The sequence below is a fragment of the Petromyzon marinus genome, chromosome 24, assembly GCF_048934315.1.
Source record: "Petromyzon marinus isolate PM22_M1 ecotype Great Lakes invasive population chromosome 24, UKy_Petmar_22M1.pri1.0, whole genome shotgun sequence".
Classification (NCBI taxonomy): Eukaryota; Metazoa; Chordata; class Hyperoartia; order Petromyzontiformes; family Petromyzontidae; genus Petromyzon; species Petromyzon marinus.
Genome location: NC_133690.1, coordinates 1,119,236 through 1,142,852, shown reverse-complemented (window position 1 = coordinate 1,142,852; position 23,617 = coordinate 1,119,236). Strand labels below are relative to the sequence as shown.

General features: G+C 48.0%; 1 protein-coding gene across 2 annotated transcripts in view; it reads left to right on the top strand.

Moving 5' to 3' along the window:
• The window catches only part of LOC116945467 (uncharacterized), a 57,497-nt gene that overhangs the window by 16,259 nt on the left and 17,621 nt on the right, over positions 1-23,617 (top strand). For both annotated transcript variants that reach the window (XM_076069289.1, XM_076069288.1), the window contains exons 3-6: positions 10,080-10,182; positions 19,647-19,781; positions 19,963-20,064; positions 22,184-22,260. In XM_076069289.1, the coding sequence (XP_075925404.1) occupies positions 10,081-10,182; positions 19,647-19,781; positions 19,963-20,064; positions 22,184-22,260 (416 nt within the window). In that variant the 5' untranslated portion in view covers position 10,080. The remainder of the gene's footprint in view (positions 1-10,079; positions 10,183-19,646; positions 19,782-19,962; positions 20,065-22,183; positions 22,261-23,617) is intronic.

Genomic DNA, 23,617 nt, shown 5'->3' with positions numbered 1-23,617 from the left:
AGAGACAATATACACACAGAGAGACAACATACAAACAGTGAGACAATATACACACACAGGTACAATATACACACAGAGGTACAATATACACACAGAGATACAACATACACACAGAGAGACAATATACACACAGAGGTACAATATACACACAGAGGTACAATATTCACACAGAGAGACAATATACACACAGAGAGACAATATGCACACCGAGAGACAACATACACACAGAGAGACAATAAACACACAGAGGTACAATATCCACACAGAGAGACAATATACACACAGAGAGACAACATACACACAGAGAGACAATATACACGCAGAGAGACAACATACACACAGATACAACATACACACAGAGAGACAATATACAGAGGTACAATATACACACAGAGGGACAACATACACAGATGGACAACATACACACAGAGAGACATTATACACACAGAGAGACAACATACACAGAGAGACAATATACACACAGAGAGACAACATACACACAGAGGGACAACATACACACAAAGAGACAATATACACCCTGAGAGACAATATACACACAAAGGGACAACATACACACAGAGGGACAACATACACACAGAGAGACAATATACAAACAGGGAGACAACATACACATAAGAGACAATATACACACAGGGAGACAACATACACAGATAGACAATATACGCACAGATAGACAATATACACAGAGAGACAATATGCACACAGATGGACAACATACACACAGATGGACAACATACACACAGAGAGACAATATACACACAGAGAGACAATATACACATAGATGGACAATATACACACAGAGAGACAATATACACACAGGGAGACAACATACACAGAGAGAAAATATACAAACAGATGGACAACATACACACAGAGAGACAATATGAACACAGAGAGACAACATACACACAGATACAATATACACACAGGGAGACAATATACACACAGGGAGACAACATACACAGAGAGACAACATACACACAGAGAGACAACATCACACAGAGAGACAATATACACACAGAGGGACAACATACACACAGAGGCAATATACACACAGGGATACAACATACACAGATAGACAATATACACACAGATAATATACACACAGAGAGACAACACACACACAGAAGGACAACATAGACACAGAGGGACAACATACACACAGACAATATACACAGAGAGACAACACACACAGAGAGACAATATACACAGAAAGACAACATACACACAGAGAGACATCATACACACATAGAGACAATATACACACAGACAGACAACATACAAACAGTGAGACAATATACACACAGAGGGACAACATACACACAGAGAGACAATATACACACAGAGAGACGACATACACACAGAGAGACAATGTACACACAGAGAGACAATATACACAGAAAGACAACATACACACAGAGAGACATCATACACACAGAGAGACAATATACACACAGAGAGACAACATACACAGAGAGACAATATACACAGAGAAACAACATACACACAGGGTACAACATACACGCAGTGAGACAACATACACACAGGGAGACAAAATACACACAGAGGGACAACATAGACACAGAGAGACAATATACACACAGAGAGACAATATACACACAGAGGGACAACATACACACAGAGAGACAACATACACACAGAGAGACAATATACACACACAGAGACAATATACACACAGAGAGACAACATATACACAGAGGGACAACATACATACAGAGAGACAACATACACAGAGAGACAACATACACACAGAGGGACAACATACACACAGAGAGACAATATACACACAGAGAGACAATATACACACAGGGAGATGATATACACACAAAGGGACAACATACACACAGAAAGACAATATACACAGAGAGACAACATACACCCAGGATACAACATATACACAGTGAGACAATATAGACACAGTGAGACAACATACACACAGGGTACAACATACACACAGTGAGACACTATACACACAGGGAGACAATATACACACAGAGGGACAACATACACACAGAGGGATAACATACACACAGAGAGACAATATACACACAGAAAGACAATATAGACACAGAGAGACAACATACACACAGGATAAAACATACACACAGTGAGACAATATACACACAGGGAGACAAAATACACACAGAAGGACAACATAGACACAGAGAGACAATATACACACAGAGAGCCAATATACACACAGAGGGACAACATACACACAGAGACAACATACACACAGAGACAATATACACACAGAGAGCCAATATACACACAGAGGGACAACATACACACAGAGACAACATACACACAGGGTAAAACATACACACAGTGAGACAATATACACACAGGGAGACAAAATACACATAGAGGGACAACATAGACACAGAGAGACAATATACACACAGAGAGACAATATACACACAGAGAGACAACATACACACAGAGAAACAACATACACACAGAGACAATATACACACAGAGAGACAATATACACACACAGAAACAATATACACACAGAGAGACAACATATACACAGAGGGACAACATACATACAGAGAGACAACATACACAGAGAGACAACATACACACAGAGAGACAACATACACACAGAGACACAATATACACACAGAGAGCCAATATACACACAGAGAGACAATATACACACAGAGAGACAATATACACACAGGGAGAAAATATACACACAAAGGGACAACATACACACAGAAAGACAATATACACAGAGAGACAACATACACACAGGGTACAACATACACACAGTGAGACAATATAGACACAGTGAGACAATATACACACAGAGGGACAACATACACACAGAGAGACAATATAGACACAGTGAGACAACATACACACAGGGTACAACATACACACAGAGAGACAACATACACAGAGAGACAACATACACAGAGAGACAATATACACACAGAGAGACAATATACACACACTGAGACTACATATACAGAGATAATATACACACAGAGAGACAATATACACACAGTGAGATTATATACACAGAGAGGGACAACATACACACAGAGAGACAATATACACACAGAGAGACAATATACACACAGAGAGACAACATACACACAGATGGACAACATACACACAGAGAGACAATATACACACAGAAAGACATCATACACACAGAGAGACAACATACACACAGATGGACAATATACACACAGATGGACAAAATACACACACAGAGACAATATACACACAGATGGACAACATACACACACAGAGACATTATACACACAGGGTACAACATACACGCAGAGAGACAATATACACACAGAGAGACAAAATACACACAGGGACAACATACACACAGAGAGACAATATACACACAGAGAGACAATAGACACACGCAGAGACAATATAAACACAGAGAGACAACATATACACAAAGGGACAACATACATACAGAGAGACAACATACACAAAGAGACAACATACACACAGATGGACAACATACACACATAGGGTAAATATACACACAGAGCGACAATATACACACAGAGAGACAATATACACAGAGGGACAACATACACACAGAGAGACAACATACACACAGAGAGACAATATACACACAGAGAGACAATATACACACAGGGAGACAATATACACACAAAGGGACAACATACACACAGAAAGACAATATACACAGAGACAATATACACACAGAGAGACAACATACATACAGGGTACAACATACACACAGTGAGACAATATACATACAGAGGGACAACATACACACAGAGAGACATCATACACACAAAGAGACAATATACACACAGAAAGACAATATACACACAGAGAGACAATATACACACAGAGAGACAACATACACACAGAGGGACAACATACACACAGAGAAACAATATACACACAGAGAGGCAACATACACACAGAGAGACAATATACACACAAATGGACAACATACACACACAGAGACAACATACACACAGAGAGACAATATACACACAGATGGACAATTTACACAGAGAGGCAATATACACACAGGGAGACAACATACACAGAGAGACAATATACACACAGATGGACAACATACACACAGAGAGACATCATACACACAAAGAGACAATATACACACAGAAAGACAATATACACACAGAGAGACAATATACACACAGAGAGACAACATACACACAGATGGACAACTTACACACAGAGGGACAACATGCACACAGAAAGACAATATACACACAGAGAGACAATATACACACAGGGAGGCAACATACGCACAGATGGACAATATATACACAGATGGACAAAATACACACAGAGAGACAATATACACACAGATGGACAACATACACACACAGAAACAATATACACACAGAGGGACAACATACACTCAGAGAGACAATATACACAGAGAAACAACATACACACAGGGTACAACATACATGCAGTGAGACAATATACACACAGAGAGACAACATACACACAGAGAGACAATATACACACAGAAAGACAATATACACAGAGACAATATACACATAGGGAGACAACATACACACAGAGAGACAATATACACACAGATGGACAACATACACACAGAGAGACAACATACACACAGAGAGACAACATACACACAGAGAGACAATATACACACAGAGAGACAATATACACACAGATGGACAATATACACACAGAGAGACAATATACACACAGATGGACAACATACACACAGAGAGACAATATACACACAGAGAGACAATATACACACAGATGGACAACATACACAGAGATGGACAACGTACACACAGAGGGACAACATACACACAGAGGGACAATATACACAGATGGACAACTTACACACAGAGGGACAACATGCACACAGAAAGACAATATACACACAGAGAGACAATATGCACACAGGGAGGCAACATACACACAGATGGACAATATATACACAGATGGACAAAATACACACAGAGAGACAATATACACACAGATGGACAACATACACACACAGAGACAATATACACACAGAGGGACAACATACACTCAGAGAGACAATATACACAGAGAAACAACATACACACAGGGTACAACATACATGCAGTGAGACAACATACACACAGAGTAAAGCATACACACAGTGAGACAATATACACACAGAGAGACAACATACACACAGAGAGACAATATACACACAGAAAGACAATATACACAGAGACAATATACACATAGGGAGACAACATACACACAGAGAGACAATATACACACAGATGGACAACATACACACAGAGAGACAACATACACACAGAGAGACAACATCACACAGAGAGACAATATACAAACAGACAGACAATATACACACAGAGGGACCACATACACACAGAGACAATATACACACAGGGATACAACATACACAGATAGACAATATACACACAGTGAGACAATATACACACAGTGAGATAATATACACACAGAGAGACAACACACACAGAAGGACAACATACACACAGAGGGACAATATACACACAGAGGGACAACATACACACAGACAATATACACACAGATAGACAACACACACAGAGAGACAACATACAAACAGAGAGACAACATACACACAGACAATATACACACAGAGGGAGAACATACACACAGAGAGACAATATACACACAGAAAGACAATATACACACAGAGAGACAATATACACACAGAGAGACAACATACACACAGAGGGACAACATACACACAAAGAGACAATATACACCCTGAGAGACAATATACACACAAAGGGACAACATACACACAGAGGGACAACATACACACAGAGAGACAATATACAAACAGGGAGACAACATACACATAAGAGACAATATACACACAGGGAGACAACATACACAGATAGACAATATACGCACAGATAGACAATATACACAGAGAGACAATATGCACACAGATGGACAACATACACACAGATGGACAACATACACACAGAGAGACAATATACACACAGAGAGACAATATACACATAGATGGACAATATACACACAGAGAGACAATATACACACAGGGAGACAACATACACAGAGAGAAAATATACAAACAGATGGACAACATACACACAGAGAGACAATATAAACACAGAGAGACAACATACACACAGATACAATATACACACAGGGAGACAATATACACACAGGGAGACAACATACACAGAGAGACAACATACACACAGAGAGACAACATCACACAGAGAGACAATATACACACAGAGGGACAACATACACACAGAGGCAATATACACACAGGGATACAACATACACAGATAGACAATATACACACAGATAATATACACACAGAGAGACAACACACACACAGAAGGACAACATAGACACAGAGGGACAACATACACACAGACAATATACACAGAGAGACAACACACACAGAGAGACAATATACACAGAAAGACAACATACACACAGAGAGACATCATACACACATAGAGACAATATACACACAGACAGACAACATACAAACAGTGAGACAATATACACACAGAGGGACAACATACACACAGAGAGACAATATACACACAGAGAGACGACATACACACAGAGAGACAATGTACACACAGAGAGACAATATACACAGAAAGACAACATACACACAGAGAGACATCATACACACAGAGAGACAATATACACACAGAGAGACAACATACAAACAGTGAGACAATATACACACACAGGTACAATATACACACAGAGGTACAATATACACACAGAGATACAACATACACACAGAGAGACAATATACACACAGAGGTACAATATACACACAGAGGTACAATATTCACACAGAGAGACAATATACACACAGAGAGACAATATGCACACCGAGAGACAACATACACACAGAGAGACAATAAACACACAGAGGTACAATATCCACACAGAGAGACAATATACACACAGAGAGACAACATACACACAGAGAGACAATATACACGCAGAGAGACAACATACACACAGATACAACATACACACAGAGAGACAATATACAGAGGTACAATATACACACAGAGGGGCAACATACACAGATGGACAACATACACACAGAGAGACATTATACACACAGAGAGACAACATACACAGAGAGACAATATACACACAGAAAGACAACATACACACAGAGAGACATTATACACACAGATGGACAACATACACACAGAGGGACAACATACACACAGAGAGACAATATACAAACAGGGAGACAACATACACATAGAGACAATATACACACAGGGAGACAACATACACAGATAGACAATATACACGCAGGGATACAATATACACACAGGGAGACAACATACACACAGAGAGACAATATACACACAGATGGACAACATACACACAGAGAGACAATATATACACAGAGGGACAACATACACACAGAGGGACAACATACACACAGAGAGACAACATACACACAGAGGGACAACATACACACAGAGAGACAATATACACACAGAGGTACAATATACACACAGAGGTACAATATACACACAGAGAGACAACATACACACAGAGAGACAATATACACACAGAGAGACAATATACACACAGAGGTACAATATACACACAGAGGTACAATATACACACAGAGAGACAACATACACACAGAGAGACAATATATACACAGAGGACAACATACACACAGAGACAACATACACACAGAGACAACATGAACACAGAGGACAACATACACAGAGAAAACATACAACAAGACCAAGATCCCCATATAGCCTTAACTGACTTATGGGGCAAGTGTTAGCTAGCACCAATGAAGGCTGACACGGCACACGATGAGGTGGGTGGCCAGCACCACGCCGGGCCGCCTTTGTCTCCCTAGTGGCGATGTTTACTGCACACCGCTACACCAGGTACTCAGTTGAGGCTGATTCAACATAGGGGAGGCCCAGAACCGGTTCAGATAATCGTCACTGTTTTTGGCCGTGAATGGGAATCGAACTCGAGTCTTCGTGTTCATAGCGCAGCACGCTAACCACTACACTTCCGATCAGGGAGAAGAAAAAAACAATTTAGCGATATTTGTGATATTTAGGTTTCACTGGAAACACTCATGACTCATAGACACAAATCATTGTAAGAGTGTGTGGAGATCATATTCTTTGGGTCTTTCGGTAAAGTCAAGTAGATAGGTTCAAAGAAAATAACAAAAAATTACGACGTTCCGATCGCAACACAAGCGGTCGTCATCATAAAAAGGGGGTTAGCTTCGAAAGCAAACTGTTTATAAAGGTTTAAAGGGGCATAGCCCAAATGTCAGCAGCATGGGCGGGGCAGCTAATCTTAATGTGAGTGGTGGGCAGCGACCGCGACGGTGGTGGGTTTTCCACCAATTAAATGGCTGCCAGGTAAAAATTATCATGTTAATGTAAGATCGGTGAGTGGCCTCCACGACTGCGGAGGTGGCTATGTTAATGTGAGAGATTAGTATGTTAATGTAAGATCGGTGAGCGGCCTCCACGATGAGTGTGCTGAGGTGGCTATGTTAATGTGAGAGATTAGCATGTTAATGGAAGATCACAGATCCGCAACCTCTAGGTCGGTGCGCGAAGGTGGCTGTGTTAGTGTGAGAAATGTAACCTGTTAATGTAAAATCGGAGAACCCAAAATCACAACTAACATCGGAAGGTGGTAGAATGGGAACATCACTGCCAGTTATGACTTAAACTGGTTGATAACGTCCTTCCAAGGATTGCTCAGTTTGTACCCATCTTCTCGGTTGAAATTGCATCTGTGTCTCTATATATGGATGGCTTCATGAACGAATCCTTGATAGCCAGTGGGTTTGCAAAGTACCTTCGTCTTAGAGATATCAATTTCGTGTGAGCCCACCGCATTAAAACAATGATCAGCCACGGCCGAGGTATTGGTCCTACCATGTTTCAGATCTGCCTTATGTTCACGAACACGGTCCGAGACATGTCGCTTAGTTTCCCAAATGTAACTACTGCCGCAGACACAGGTTAGTTTGTAGACGCCGGGGTATTGCATGTCAGGATCACATCACACATTTTTTTACCTGGCAGCCCTTTAATTGGTGGAAAATCCACCACCGTCGTGATCGCCGCCCACCACTCACATTAACATTTGCTGCCCCACCCATACTGCTGATATTTGGGCTACGCCCATTTCAAACCTTTATAAACAGTTTGCCTTTAGAAGCTAACCCCCTTTTCCTGATGACGACCACTTGTGTTGTGATCGAAACGTCGTAGATTTTGGTTATTTTTGTATGTTATTTTTTGTTATTTTCTTTGAACCTATCTCCTTGACTTTACCGAAAGACCAAAATAATCTGAATTCCTGCAGTCACTAAAGCTTTAAGTCAAGATTTAGTGTGTGTAGAAATCTATTATATCTGGTCCTTATGGCTATTTTGTTTATCTTACAGTTTATGATATTGGTTTTGTCTCCCCGGGGTTTTCTCAGCAATTCCTGTAGAAAACCTCTGGGCACTTAAATAATGTAGCATGTATGGTAATGATCCTGTACTGTTTGTATATTTGGCTCAGGGAACCTCGAAGAGATATCCCACCTGGCACTTGGTCCCTGCTGGGCTGAGGTGACCAATAGATGGCATCACACAACATTGGTTGTAGCGATCCTTGCAAGTCTTTGAGTTATCCCCCCCCCCCCCCCATATCCAAATGTTTTCTGCGGGTTCCTTGGCTTTCTCCTACCTTTAAAGCTTGAATTGACAAAATCTCCCAGAATAAGGTACTCCTGAAAACAGTCTTGAGATCAGAGAGGCCTCCCTGGAGATGGAATGACAGGAGGGGGGATGATTGTATGGGGCTCAGCGCCCGCGAGGACCTCCTGGGCGTGAGAGTCATAAGAGGTGTGCGTGAGAGTGGTGCGCGAGAGTCGTGAGTGAATGAGCGTTGTGAGAGTCATGAGTGAGAGTTGTGAGTGCGAGTCGTGAGAGTCGTGTGTCCTTGCAGCATGGACGAGGCGGGGAGTGTGCTGAGCGAGACACAGAGCGCGAGAAACGTGGAGACCTCGAGGCGCGACGCCCTGGAGCAGCAGTGCGCGGGGCACACACGGGTCAGGAGCTCACCACGCTCACCATTCCCAGCACCACTCCCCACTCACCACGCGCACCGCTCCCAGAACCACTCCCCACTCACCACGCTCACCACCACTCCCCAATCACCTTGCTCACCACTCCCAACACCACTCCCCACTCACCACGCTCACCACTCCCAGAACCACTCCCCACTCACCGCGCTCACCACGCTCACCACTAACCACTCACCGCGCTCACCACTCCCAGCACCACTCAGCACGATCACACCGCTCACCACTACCCACTCATCGCGCTCACCACTCCCAGCACCAGTCCCAATTCACTACGCTCACCACGCTCACCACTTCCCGCTCACCACACTCCCCACTCCCAACACCACTCCCCACTCACCACTCTCAGCATCAATCCCCACTCACCGCGCTCACCACTCTCACCACCACTCCCCACTCACCACGCTCACCACTCCCCACTCACAGCGGTCGCCGCTCCCAGCACCACTCCCCACTCACCGTGCTCCCCACTCCCCACTCTACTCCCCACCCACCGCGCTCACCAATCTCAGCACCACTCCCCACTCACCGCGCTCACCACGCTCACCACTAACCACTCACCACGCTCACCACTCCCAGCACCACTCAGCACGATCACACCGCTCACCACTACCCACTCATCGCGCTCACCACTCCCAATACCACTCCCCACTCACCACGATCACCACGCTCACCACTACCCACTCACCTCTCTCAGCACTCCCAGCACCACTCCCCACTCACCGCACTCACCACTCCCATCACCACTCCCCACTCACCGCTCTCACCACTCCCAGCACCACTCCCCACTCACCACTCTCACCACTCCCAGCACCACTTCCCACTCACCATGCTCAACCCCCCTCACCACTCCCCACTAACCGCGCTCACCACTCTCAGCACCACTCAACGTGCTCACCACTCCCATCACCACTCCCCACTCACCGCTCTCACCACTCCCAGCACCACTCCCCACTCACCACTCTCACCACTCCCAGCACCACTCCCCACTCACCATGCTCAACCCCCCTCACCACTCCCCACTAACCGCGCTCACCACTCTCAGCACCACTCAACGCGCTCACCACTCCCATCACCACTCCCCACTCACCGTGCTCAACACCTCCAGCACCAATCACCACGCTCACCACTCCCAGAACCACTCCCCACTCACCGCGCTCACCACCACTCCCCACTCATCGTGCTCACCACTCCCAACACCACTCCCCACTCACCATGCTCACCACTCCCAGAACCACTCCCCACTCACCGCGCTCACCACGCTCACCACTACCCACTCATCGCGCTCACCACTCCCAGCACCAGTCCCAATTCACTACGCTCACCACGCTCACCACTTCCCGCTCACCACGCTCAGCATCAATCCCCACTCACCGCGCTCACCACTCTCACCATCACTCCCCACTCACCACGCTCACCACTCCCCACTCACAGCGGTCGCCGCTCCCAGCACCACTCCCTACTCACCGTGCTCACCACTCCCAACACTACTCCCCACCCACCGCGCTCACCACCCTCAGCACCACTCCCCACTCACCGTGCTCACCACTCCCAATACCACTCACCACGATCACCACGCTCACCACTACCCACTCACCTCTCTCAGCACTCCCAGCACCACTCCCCACTCACCATGCTCAACCCCTCTCACCACTCCCCACTAACTGCGCTCACCACTCTCAGCACCACTCAACGCAATCACCTCTCCCAGAACCACTCCCCTCTCACCGCACTCACCACTCCCCACTAACCGCGCTCACCACTCTCAGCACCACACAACGCGCTCACCACTCCCATCACCACTCCCCACTCACCGCTCTCACCACTCCCAGCACCACTCCCCACTCACCATTCTCACCACTCCCAGCACCACTCCCCACTCACCATGCTCAACCCCCCTCACCACTCCCCACTAACCGCGCTCACCACTCTCAGCACCACTCCCCACTCACCACGCTCACCACTCCCAGAACCACTCCCCACTCACTGCGCTCACCACGCTCACCACTAACCACTCACCGCGCTCACCACTCCCAGCACCACTCAGCACGATCACACCGCTCACCACTACCCACTCATCGCGCTCACCACTCCCAGCACCAGTCCCAATTCACTACGCTCACCACGCTCACCACTTCCCACTCACCACGCTCCCCACTCCCAACACCACTCCCCACTCACCACTCTCAGCATCAATCCCCACTCACCGCGCTCACCACTCTCACCACCACTCCCCACTCACCACGCTCACCACTCCCCACTCACAGCGGTCGCCGCTCCCAGCACCACTCCCCACTCACCGTGCTCACCACTCCCAACAGTACTCCCCACCCACCGTGCTCACCACTCTCAGCACCACTCCCCACTCACCGTGCTCACCACTCCCAATACCACTCACCACGATCACCATGCTCACCACTACCCACTCACCTCTCTCTCACCACTCCCAGCGCCACTCCCCACTCACCGCACTCACCACTCCCAGCATCACTCCCCACTCACCACTCCTAGCACCACTCCCCTCTAACCACGCTCACCACTCTCAGCACCACTCCCCACTCACCACGCTCACCACTCCCAGAACCACTCCCCACTCACCGTGCTCACCACCACTCACCGTGCTCACCACTCCCAACACCACTCCCAACACCACTCCCCACTCACCACGCTCACCACTCCCAGCACCAGTCCCCACTCACCACTCTCACCACTCCCAGCACCACTCCCCACTCACCGCGCTCACCACTCCCAGCACTACTCCCCACTCACCACGCTCACCACTCCCAGAACCACTCCCCACTCACCGTGCTCACCACCACTCACCGTGCTCACCACTCCCAACACCACTCCCAACGCCACTCCCCACTCACCACGCTCACCACTCCCAGCACCAGTCCCCACTCACCGCTCTCACCACTCCCAGCACCACTCCCCACTCACCGCGCTCACCACTCCCAGCACCACTCCCCACTCACCGCGCTCACCACCACTCCCCACTCACCGTGCTCACCACTCCCAACACCACTCTCCACTCACCACGCTCACCACTCCCAGCACCACTCCCCACTCACCACGCTCACCACTCCCAGCACCACTCCCCACTCACTGCGCTCACCACTCCCAGCACCACTCCCCACTCACCACGCTCACCACTCCCAGAACCACTCCCCACTCACCGCGCTCACCACCACTCCCCACTCACCGTGCTCACCACTCCCAACACCACTCTCCACTCACCACGCTCACCACTCCCAGCACCACTCCCCACTCACCACGCTCACCACTCCCAGCACCACTCCCCACTCACTGCGCTCACCACTCCCAGCACCACTCCCCACTCACCACGCTCACCACTCCCAGAACCACTCCCCGCTCACCGCGCTCACCACCACTCCCCACTCACCGTGCTCACCACTCCCAACACCACTCCCCACTCACCACGCTCACCACTCCCAGCACCAGTCTCAATTCACTACGCTCACCACGCTCACCACTTCCCGCTCACCACGCTCCCCACTCCCAACACCACTCCCCACTCACCACTCTCACCACTCTCAGCATCAATCCCCACTCACCGTGCTCACCACTCTCACCACAACTCCCCACTCACAACGCTCACCACTCCCCACTCACAGTGGTCGCCGCTCCCAGCACCACTCCACACTCACCTCGCTCACCACCACTCCCCACTCACCGTGCTCACCACTCCCAACACTACTCCCCACCCACCGCGCTCACCACTCTCAGCACCACTCCCCACTCACCGTGCTCACCACTCCCAATACCACTCCCCACTCACCACGATCACCACGCTCACCACTACCCACTCACCTCCCTCAGCACTCCCAGCACCACTCCCCACTCACCGCACTCACCACTCCCAGCACCACTCCCCACTCACCACTCTCACCACTCCCAGCACCACTCCCCACTCACCATGCTCAACCCCTCTCACCACTCCCCACTAACTGCGCTCACCACTCTCAGCACCACTCAACGCGATCACCTCTCTCAGCACCACTCCCCTCTCACCGCACTCACCACTCCCCACTGACCACGCTCACCACTCTCAGCACCACTCACCGCGCTCACCACTCCCAGCACCACTCCCAGCACCACTCCCCACTCACCGCACTCACCACTCCCAGCACCACTCCCCACTCACCATCCCGTGTCCATGCGCTATGAGTAGTCACGCGTATCACACCGTACCTACACATACATTCACACAGCAAAACCGCACCTACACACACAGTCACACACAACAACACCGTATCTACACACACAATCACACACAGCAAAACCGCACCTACACACACAGCCACACACAGTGACCCCGTACCTACATACAGAGTCACATAGTCACGCACAGCATAACTGTACTTACACACTACACACACAGCAACACCGTACCTACACACACAGTCAGCCACAGCAACACTGTACCAACACAGTGACACAACACCGGACCTGCACACACAGTTACCGCAACACCGTACCAATACCCGCCATTTGCCACTAAGTGACTGTGACGTCACCATGGCGCCTGTACCAGGCCATTATTCTGTTATTCTGTTAAGGGAAAAGTTACCCCATGTGTTGGAACTCAATAAATGTGTTGCCTCCAAGTCTACGTCTGCGACTCAATTTAACCCATTACAGGAGCGCATTGATGGGAATTGGTCCAAATATTTTAAATGTCTGTGAGCTTCTCACACAATCCATTCTGGTTAAACCCAGGGTAGATCTTAGGCAGGCCAGCCTCAATGTTTCAAAATGGCGCGTGAAGGGCTCAACATTTTGTAAGCATTGAAAAGGGAGGGCATGAATGCACAACTGTTCCATCACTCATGGGAGGTTGAGGGGCGGAGTATTTGATGACATTAAAACACCAGTCAGGTGCTTTGTTTTGGTGGGTCTAATGGTAATGCCCTACCTCTAAGTGGCATGCTCCAAGTTCAGCAGCAATGTGTCCAACTCCTTCAGAGTGAGCAGCAATTACCAGATCATCAGCATACATAACATGGTTAACCATCGCACCTGGGCATCGATCAGCCTTCCATTGTGAATAGGGAATAGCTCTAATTCCCTGCAGCACAGCTATACCCGGGTCTGTCCATTGTAATGAAGGTCCTTAGTTTATATTATTTGGGTCTTTCGGTAAAGTCACGTTAATAGGTTAAAAGAAAATTACAAAATATAACAAAAAACTACGTTTCAATCACAACACAAGCATTCGTCATCAGGAAGAAAAATGAGGGGGAAAGCTTCTAAGGTAGACTGTTTTAAAGGTTTAAAATGGGTGTAGCGTAAGGGTCATGAACGAAGTTGGCAGGGCTAGTGATGTTAATGTGAGAAATTTGCATGTTAATGCTAGATTTGAAGCTTTCGTGACTGCAGGAATCCATTTTTTTTATTATTTCGGTAAAGTCACGTAGGAAGAAAATCATAATAGATCACAACGTTTCGATCACCACACAAGCAATCGTCTTCAGGTGGGAGAGAGAAACAGGCTGCTGAAACAAGGGTGCTGAAACAAGTCCTTATCAAATTCACCATAGAAGTGGAAAATTATGGCAAGTTACCATTCCTGGATGTTTTGATCGAGAAGGGACCTGATGGCTCGTTGGAACATTCGGTCTACAGGAAAGCGACCCACACAGATGCCTATCTAAAAAGCCTGACTCCCACCACCATCCAGCCCAGAATAATTCCCTTATCAGAACACAACACCATAAGGCCCATTGCATCTCTGACCAGCACCACCTATCCAGTGAAATGGAGCACGTACACCAGGCCCTCAAGATGGATGGATATTCGGACCGCACAATCCGCAAAGCTGTATCCCCAACCATGGGTAGTGAACCATCTGAGGACCCAATAAAAACCATCACCTTGCCATACATAGCAGGGGTTACCAAAAATATTTCCAAAATCTTGAACAAGATTCAGGTTCGATTCAACACAGTACACAAAATCCGTGACCTGATCCCATCTGTGAAAGATGTGATTCCTGACATGCAATACCCTGGTGTCTCCAAGCTAAGTTGTGTCTGCGATAGCAGTTACATTGGGGAAACGAAACGACATGTCTCGGACCATGTTCCCGAACACAAGGCAGATTTGAAACACGGCAGAACCAATACCTCTGCCGTGGCTGATCACTGCTTGAACGCGGTGGGCTCACACGACATTGTTTTTTCCGAGACCAAGGTACTCTGCAAACCTTCGGGCTACCATAAAAGATTTGTTCATGAAGCCATCCAGATATATAAACACAGACATAACTTCAACCAAGAAGATGGGTACAAATTGAGCAATCATTATTAACCAGGTATAGCCTTAACTGGTTGTTGAAGTTTCCATCCTACCTGCCATTGTCAGCAGTTATTTCCGACTCTCTGAGTTACATTACCAATTTACATTACCAAGTTAAATGTATTTACATTAACAGGCTAAATGTCTCAGTAACAAAGCCTACGTTGCCCCTTTCCCTCGATGTGGCGGTGGCTCTCATTTTTTAGCAGACTGTGACTGGCTGTGATGTTGTTGTGTGTGTGTCTCTGTGTGTGTGTCTCTTGTGTGTGTGTCTCTCGGTTTATGTCTCTCTCGTGTCTCTTTGTGTGTATGGGTGTCTCTCTCTGTGTATTACTTTGTGTGTCTCTCTCTGTGTGTGGGTGTGTCTTTCTGTGTGTCTCTCTCTCTGGGTGTGTCCCTCTGTGTCTCTCTAGGTGTGTCTCTCTCTATGTGTCTCTCTCTCTGTGTGTCTCTCTGTGTGTCTCTGTCTGTGTGTGTCTCTCTATATGTGTCTCTCTTTCTGTCTCTCTCTGTGCGTGGGTGTGCCTCTGGGTGTTTGTCTCTCTCTCTCCTTCCCTCGATGTGGTGTTGTTTGTTTTCTCACGAGCTGAATTTCTCACGAGCACAGCCACCGTTGCGTAGGTTTGTTTACATTGACATGCTAATCTCTCACAATACAATGGCCACCATCCTCAACTCTCGCAGCTCTCCGCATCCCCCCCCCCATTTCCGTTCCCATCTTTGGATTTCCCACTCGCTTAGGCACAATCTCTAGCCCCCACCCTCTTGCCCGATGCGGCAACCCTCCGCTCCTCTCGGCTCTATATATAAGGACTTGTTTCAGCAGCCTGTTTCTCTCTCCCACCTGAAAACGATTGCTTGTGTGGCGATCGAAACGTCGTGATCTATGATTTGTTTCTACCTACGTGACTTTTCCGAAAGAACCAAAGAGTATGTTAATGATATTTTACATTAATTCGCATGTTAAGTTTGCATTATCATGCTAATTTCTCACATTAACATCACTAGCCCCGCCCACTTCGTTTGTGACCCTTGGGCTACACCCATTTTAAACCTTTAAAACAGTCTGCTTTTAGCAGCTTTCCCCCTCTTTTTTCCTCCTGATGACGATCGCTTGTGTTGTGATCGAAACATCGTAGTTTTTAGCTATTTTTGTTTGTTATTTTTTGTTATTTTCTTTGAACCTATCTACGTGACTTTACCGAAAGACCCAAAGAATATGATTTCCTGCAGTCACGAAAGCTGTAAGTCAAGATTTAATGTCCTTATTGATTGTGAGCAGGTCAAGGACCCTGAAAACATGAAGAATAACCCAGAGCTCTGGTCTATTGATAGTGTAGTGGAATTATTGGGTGATGCCACTGCTCCCTGGTTGCAGTGCCAGCTCCAGGTCGACAGGGGGCGGAAGGTTGCCCGGATCGAGCTGGGCCGTGGCACTCAGGTTGAACCCTGGGGGGCTCGTGACCGGAGGTATGGACCAGAGGACCCCCAAGAGGTGGCTGGGGGGATGACGTGTCCACAACCCAGGGGCGGAGAGAGCTGGGACTGACTATATAAGCCGGACCCCTGAACGGGTCTGGCTGCGGTTGTATACTTGAAGACCCGAAGCCGCCACCTGAAGACCCGAAGCCATCACCCTAAAGAGGTGCCCGAAGACGGGACCCGGACCCCAGCCAGGGTCAGGTCGACGTCAGCCTCCCCAGTGCTAGGCGCGCGTTAGCCCAGAGGATATACCTCCGTAGAGTATCGGGTGGAAGGGGTCGTTGCCCCTTCGTGTTAAAGTTACGTTATAATAAACGTGTTGCCTCGAAAGAAGTCTCGCTCTCCGTTCTACCAACTACAATAGTATCATAGACCTTGACAAGGTCAATAAAGCAGAGATATAGGTCCTATTGAGATTCCCTACACCTCTGCTGTAACAGGACAGAGAATATGGCATCTGCGCAGGACCGCCCCATTCTGAAACCACATTGGTGATCCACAAGCCATTTCTCAGTGTACCTGGCAAGATGGTGTTGAATATTCCTTGCCAGGACCTTTCCTGGAACACTGGGGAGTGAGTTGCCCCATTAGTTGTTACAATCGATGCCGTCCACTTTCCTCAAAAGGCATACCGTCAGGGCACCCTTCCAGTCCTGTAATTAAATAAGGTAGCCTGAACAAAATTGCCACCCTCCCTCAGAAGTTCTCTTGTGATGTCATCTCTGCTCAGCGTGTCTTCCTGGTCTCAGACGCTGGATCACTCTTCTTACTTCCTCAACAGATTGCACATCAGTCAACCACTCACTTGTGCCAATATTTCAGGCACAACAGGCCTGAAATATTGTGATGTCAACTGGGCTAAGTTCCTATTGCTCAAGATCTCACAGGAATGCTCAGCAACTGCAGACCTGGTTGGATATCAGATCACCACCACTCTTTCCCTTAATAATAGGCATAGGTATGACACTGCAATTTACTTTTTAGATGGAATTATAGTGATTTGTGATCGCGAGCTGCTATGGCATTTCTCATTTCCTCGGTAGCCTCCGACCACCGCTCATCACACAGTGAGCGTTTGGACATTCCACGTGGTCAACCACAGCGGTTTCCTGCCGTTTCTGGATGAACCCCTAGGCCCTGAGTGGGGGCTCTGCCAAAAGGGGTTTGGCAGATGTTATAGGTGCCTGTCCCCCTGGGCCTCCTGCCCAAGCTTAAAATTTTCTGGCGTTTTTGTTTGATGATTTAGTTGAAGTTAGAGTGGTTACCAGCCCCTTCGCACCTGCCCAGACACAATGTTGGCCACTGACAGCTGCGAGCGCCATTAGCAAGGGTCGGCAAAAATGCAATATTTCAAGGGCCGCAATGTATGTGAATAACGTCACGAGGCAGCGCTAAAAAGCCGCATGGGGCTCCGGAGCTGCAGGTTGCCAACCCCTGGCCATGAGGCTAACAGCCGATTAGTATCGGCCTTCCCCCGAATAGCATTGCTCACAGCACACCACACAGGTGCGGGTTTGTTTAGCTTACACACACACCTTGTCGTTCACACAGACAGCCATGCCAGCATGTGCTGCGGGTGCTCTCGCCCTTTGCTCCCGTTCTTCACATGGACCCCGCTTGTGTCGCTGCAGCGCAAGGTCCTGGCGCAGAGGGCGCACTCGGCACGCGCCAGCGAGGAGCGGCTGTGCCAGGTGGAGGCGGAGAGGGACGCTCTGGGCGCTCGGCTCCGGGAGGCCGAGTTGCAGACTGAGGCCCTGAGCTGCTCGGTAACGCACAGACGCCCGGGTCCATGGCACACCTCCCTCCTGTGCCACGATAAATGCTGAAACATTACTTGCAACTTACCTGATTGGGCGTATCAAGCATAATCACAATAACGATACGGAGGCGGTGCAGTTGGAGTGGCGCGTGTTGCCTTCACCCCTCCCTTCGACTGCGGGGTGGCAGCTGCTGCAGCAGGAGGAGGAGAGGCGCTTCCAGAGCACCATGGTGGAGGAGGAGAGGCGAGGGAACCGCGCTCGCGAGCAGCAGCTGGAGATGAGAGTGCAGGTGGTGCCCTTGGCTGCGTGCCTTCTTGCACCCAATTCAACAATGCAGACAGTCCTCGACTTACGAACACCCGACTTACCAACACCCGACTTACAAACACTTACGAACACCCGCACTTACGAACCAACTTCCATGAAATATTTTTTTTGAACCATTGACTTAAAAGGACAAACTCGCACTTGCAGACTAAACCGCGGAACTATTTTGTTCAGCGGAGCGATCCTCTGCGAGCTGTAATGAGTCAGCCTCGCGTTGGGAGTGGCAATCCACATTAACACAACGTCGATCAGCAAGGCTGCACCATGAGCACCCTACACGATTAGAGCCCGACCGAAATTCGGTTTCGGTTTCGGCGCCGAAAGTTGGCAGATGGCCTCTTTCGGCATAGTTTCAGTTTCGGCCGAAAGTAAATTTGTAACTTTCGGTCTGGTTTCGGTTTCGGACTTTCGGTCGTCATTCATCAACCGAAGATCTATTTTTAGAATATAACGTGAGTGCTACATCTATCACTCTGCCTATCGGCCGGTCAGTCGGCGCTAGGCAATTCTATGCGATAGGCTGCAAACACACACACGTCAGCAGCAGCAGCTTGGGAGCGAGGTTACAGCCGCAACCATGGTCTGCTAATGTATATACGACTGGTCAACAGACGGCCGCCTGCATCTCCATCGGTGGGTGGAGTCTCTTTGGCGGGACGATAACAAAGTGCCTCTGTTGTCTGTTCCCAGCCGCCTGCCCGCCTTGGCTTATGTGTTGCGTTCGCTTCAGTCTACACGCTTGTTGATACCGAGATTCGAAGTCTGACAATTAGAGGCCGACCGAAAATCGGTTTCGGTTTCGGCGCCTGAAAGTTGGCAAATGGCCTCTTTCGGCATCGTTTCTGTTTCGGCCCAAGCCGAAACCAGAAATTCAGTTTTGGTCAGCCTCTATACACGATGCACCGTGAACACCCGACACACTGTACCATGAACACTTTACATGCTACGCATGAACACCCTACACGCTGCACCATGAACATCCTACACACTGCACCATAAACAGCCTACACGCTGCACCATAAACACCCTGCACGCTGCACCATAAACACCCTACATGCTGTACCATGAACACCCTACATGCAGTGTAGTGGAGTAGGAAGGTGTGCTGGGGAAACTGCGCAATTGTATTTATCACACGGACAGTGTGGGGTTTATCTGGGGTCAGCCTGAGGAGACGGCGGAAACAGTGGGGTCGTGTTAGGACTTGCCAGGTGAAGAGGCTGGGGTGATGAGGTAACGGTCGGGCCAATTAAGCCAGAAGGGCTGTGATTGGTTGGTGCTGTTGCTGGGGCCGAGGAGGCGTCGAGGTGTCTGGAAAAAGGCAGGTGGTTGAAGACGCGAGGCGTGCGGAGGCACGCGGACCAATTCATTAGCGATAATGAGAATGGGGATAAATTGGGGGGAGACAGAGAGAGAGGGGGAGATTGGAGTTGGGAGCTGTGCGGTGAAGACGTGGAGTTCGGAAACAGAGTTTAGAAGAGAGTTGGAGCATGGTGATAGCGATGCCGAAGCAAGACGAAGCAGTTAGCAGTGGAGTGAGCATAGTGATAGCGAAGCTGAAGAAGACGGAGCAGTTAGCAGTGGAGAGAGCGTAGTAATAGAGGAGCTGGAGACGAGGTGTGCGGAGACAGAGAAGTGAGATTGGGTTTCGCTGTGTGTGACGACGCTGTATAGCGGAGGAGCTGAGGAGGATAGCCAGCAGTGGAGAGAGCGTAGGAATAGAGTTGAAGACGTGTGTGCGGAGCAGAGCGACGTGATACTGGGAACCAAGGTGGTGAGCGAGACGGGCGAAGCACGGCGAGCGAGCTGCGGTGTCCAGGATACGGTGGAGTGTGGAGAACGTGTTAAACGATGAAAATAAAGAAGTGGTTTAAGAAAGACAAAAGTTGTTCGTGTAAAGTTCAACCACTACACATGTACCACGAACACTCTGACCACAAAACGGGACTGAGAATCTTCAAAGTCGGACTATGAACCCACAAACCTAAACTAGCGACCCATAGACTGAAATTCGTGTGTACGGTACACGTGTGTGCTCTATCTAATTAATACGCTATATGTGTGCGTGTGTGAGTGTACAGGCCCTGCGGGACCTGCTGTTGGTGCAGGCCGTGGAGGTGGAGGCTGCCCGTGAGAGTCTCGCCCACTCCCCGCTCAGGTAAGCGGTGCTGTGATGAGTGCGGCTCCCCGAGGGTCAGCCCTCGCGTCCGCACGTGACGTCCATCGTGGCTCAACCCTGTCACAGTCTCTCGCCTCTGCTCTGCGTAGTGCATAGAACCAGGTCTTACTTCCTAACTAAACTATTTTAAAAAAATAGTTTAGCAGGTAAGGCCCCCTGAGCTAAATAGCGCTTATTCAGAAGCGACCTGGCCAGAGATGATAACTCATAGAAGTGGCTTATATCATCACGTGTGAAAATTTTCGCGAAATACTTGAAACGAATGTTTATAAAATGTGGAGGGAAAACCAGAAGAGAAATCCACGCGACCACGGGGAGAATATAAGAAACTCCAAATATACAGGTGTCAGGGCCATCATCGAACCCACGACCTCTTGCATACCAGGTGAGGGAGTTAACATCTCGCCACCATGGTGCCCTACAGTGCATTTAAGCGATAGACATTGTTTAACCATCAGGTACTCTATGTACTACACGTGATAGACACCATTAGCTACGCCAAGCCACGGTTTCTCTCGCCGCGCTACGGACAGCCAATCACCTGAGCACCCCCACACATGCTTGTGAATATTCTTGGTTCTTTCGGTAAAGTCACGTAGAAGGGAAACAATAAAATAATAAAAATATAAAACAATAAAATTATCATGACGTTTCTACTGCAACACAAGCAATCATTATCAGGTCTGCTTTGTGTTCACGAATGCGGTCCGAGACATGTCGTTTGGTTTTTCCAATGTAACTACTACCACAGAGGTAACTTAGTTTGTAGACGCCAGGGAACTGTATGTCTGGAATCACATCTTTTACAGACGCAACCAGATCACGGATTTTATGTAATGTGTTGAATCAGACCTGGATCTTGTGTTTATTCAAGATTTTGGAGATCTTTTTTGTGATCCCCGCAATGTAGGGTAAAGTGATGGTTTTGAAAGGCTCCTCAAGAGGGTCCTTCTTCATGGTTGGAGTGATAGCTTTGCGGATTGTGTAGTCGGAATAACCATTAGACAGGAGTTTTTCGCAAGCCATCTGGCTACCATGAGAGATTCGTTCATGAGGCTATCCACATATACAAACACAGAGACAATTTCTAACCGAGAAGATGGATTCTGGCTTAGCAATCATTGGAAGGGTGTGATAAACCATTTCGGGTCTTTATTGATTGATCACGCTTAAGGTGGCTTTCAGACCGCATCCATTATTTTTCGTCTCCCCCCTCCTCTTTTCCGAACATAGATGGACTCGTCCATCTGAACAAACTGTCAAATCTCTCTCCGTGGTGCTAACGTTAAAAAAACGCCACTTTTTTAAATTTTCTTATTGTGGTTTTGACACCTGA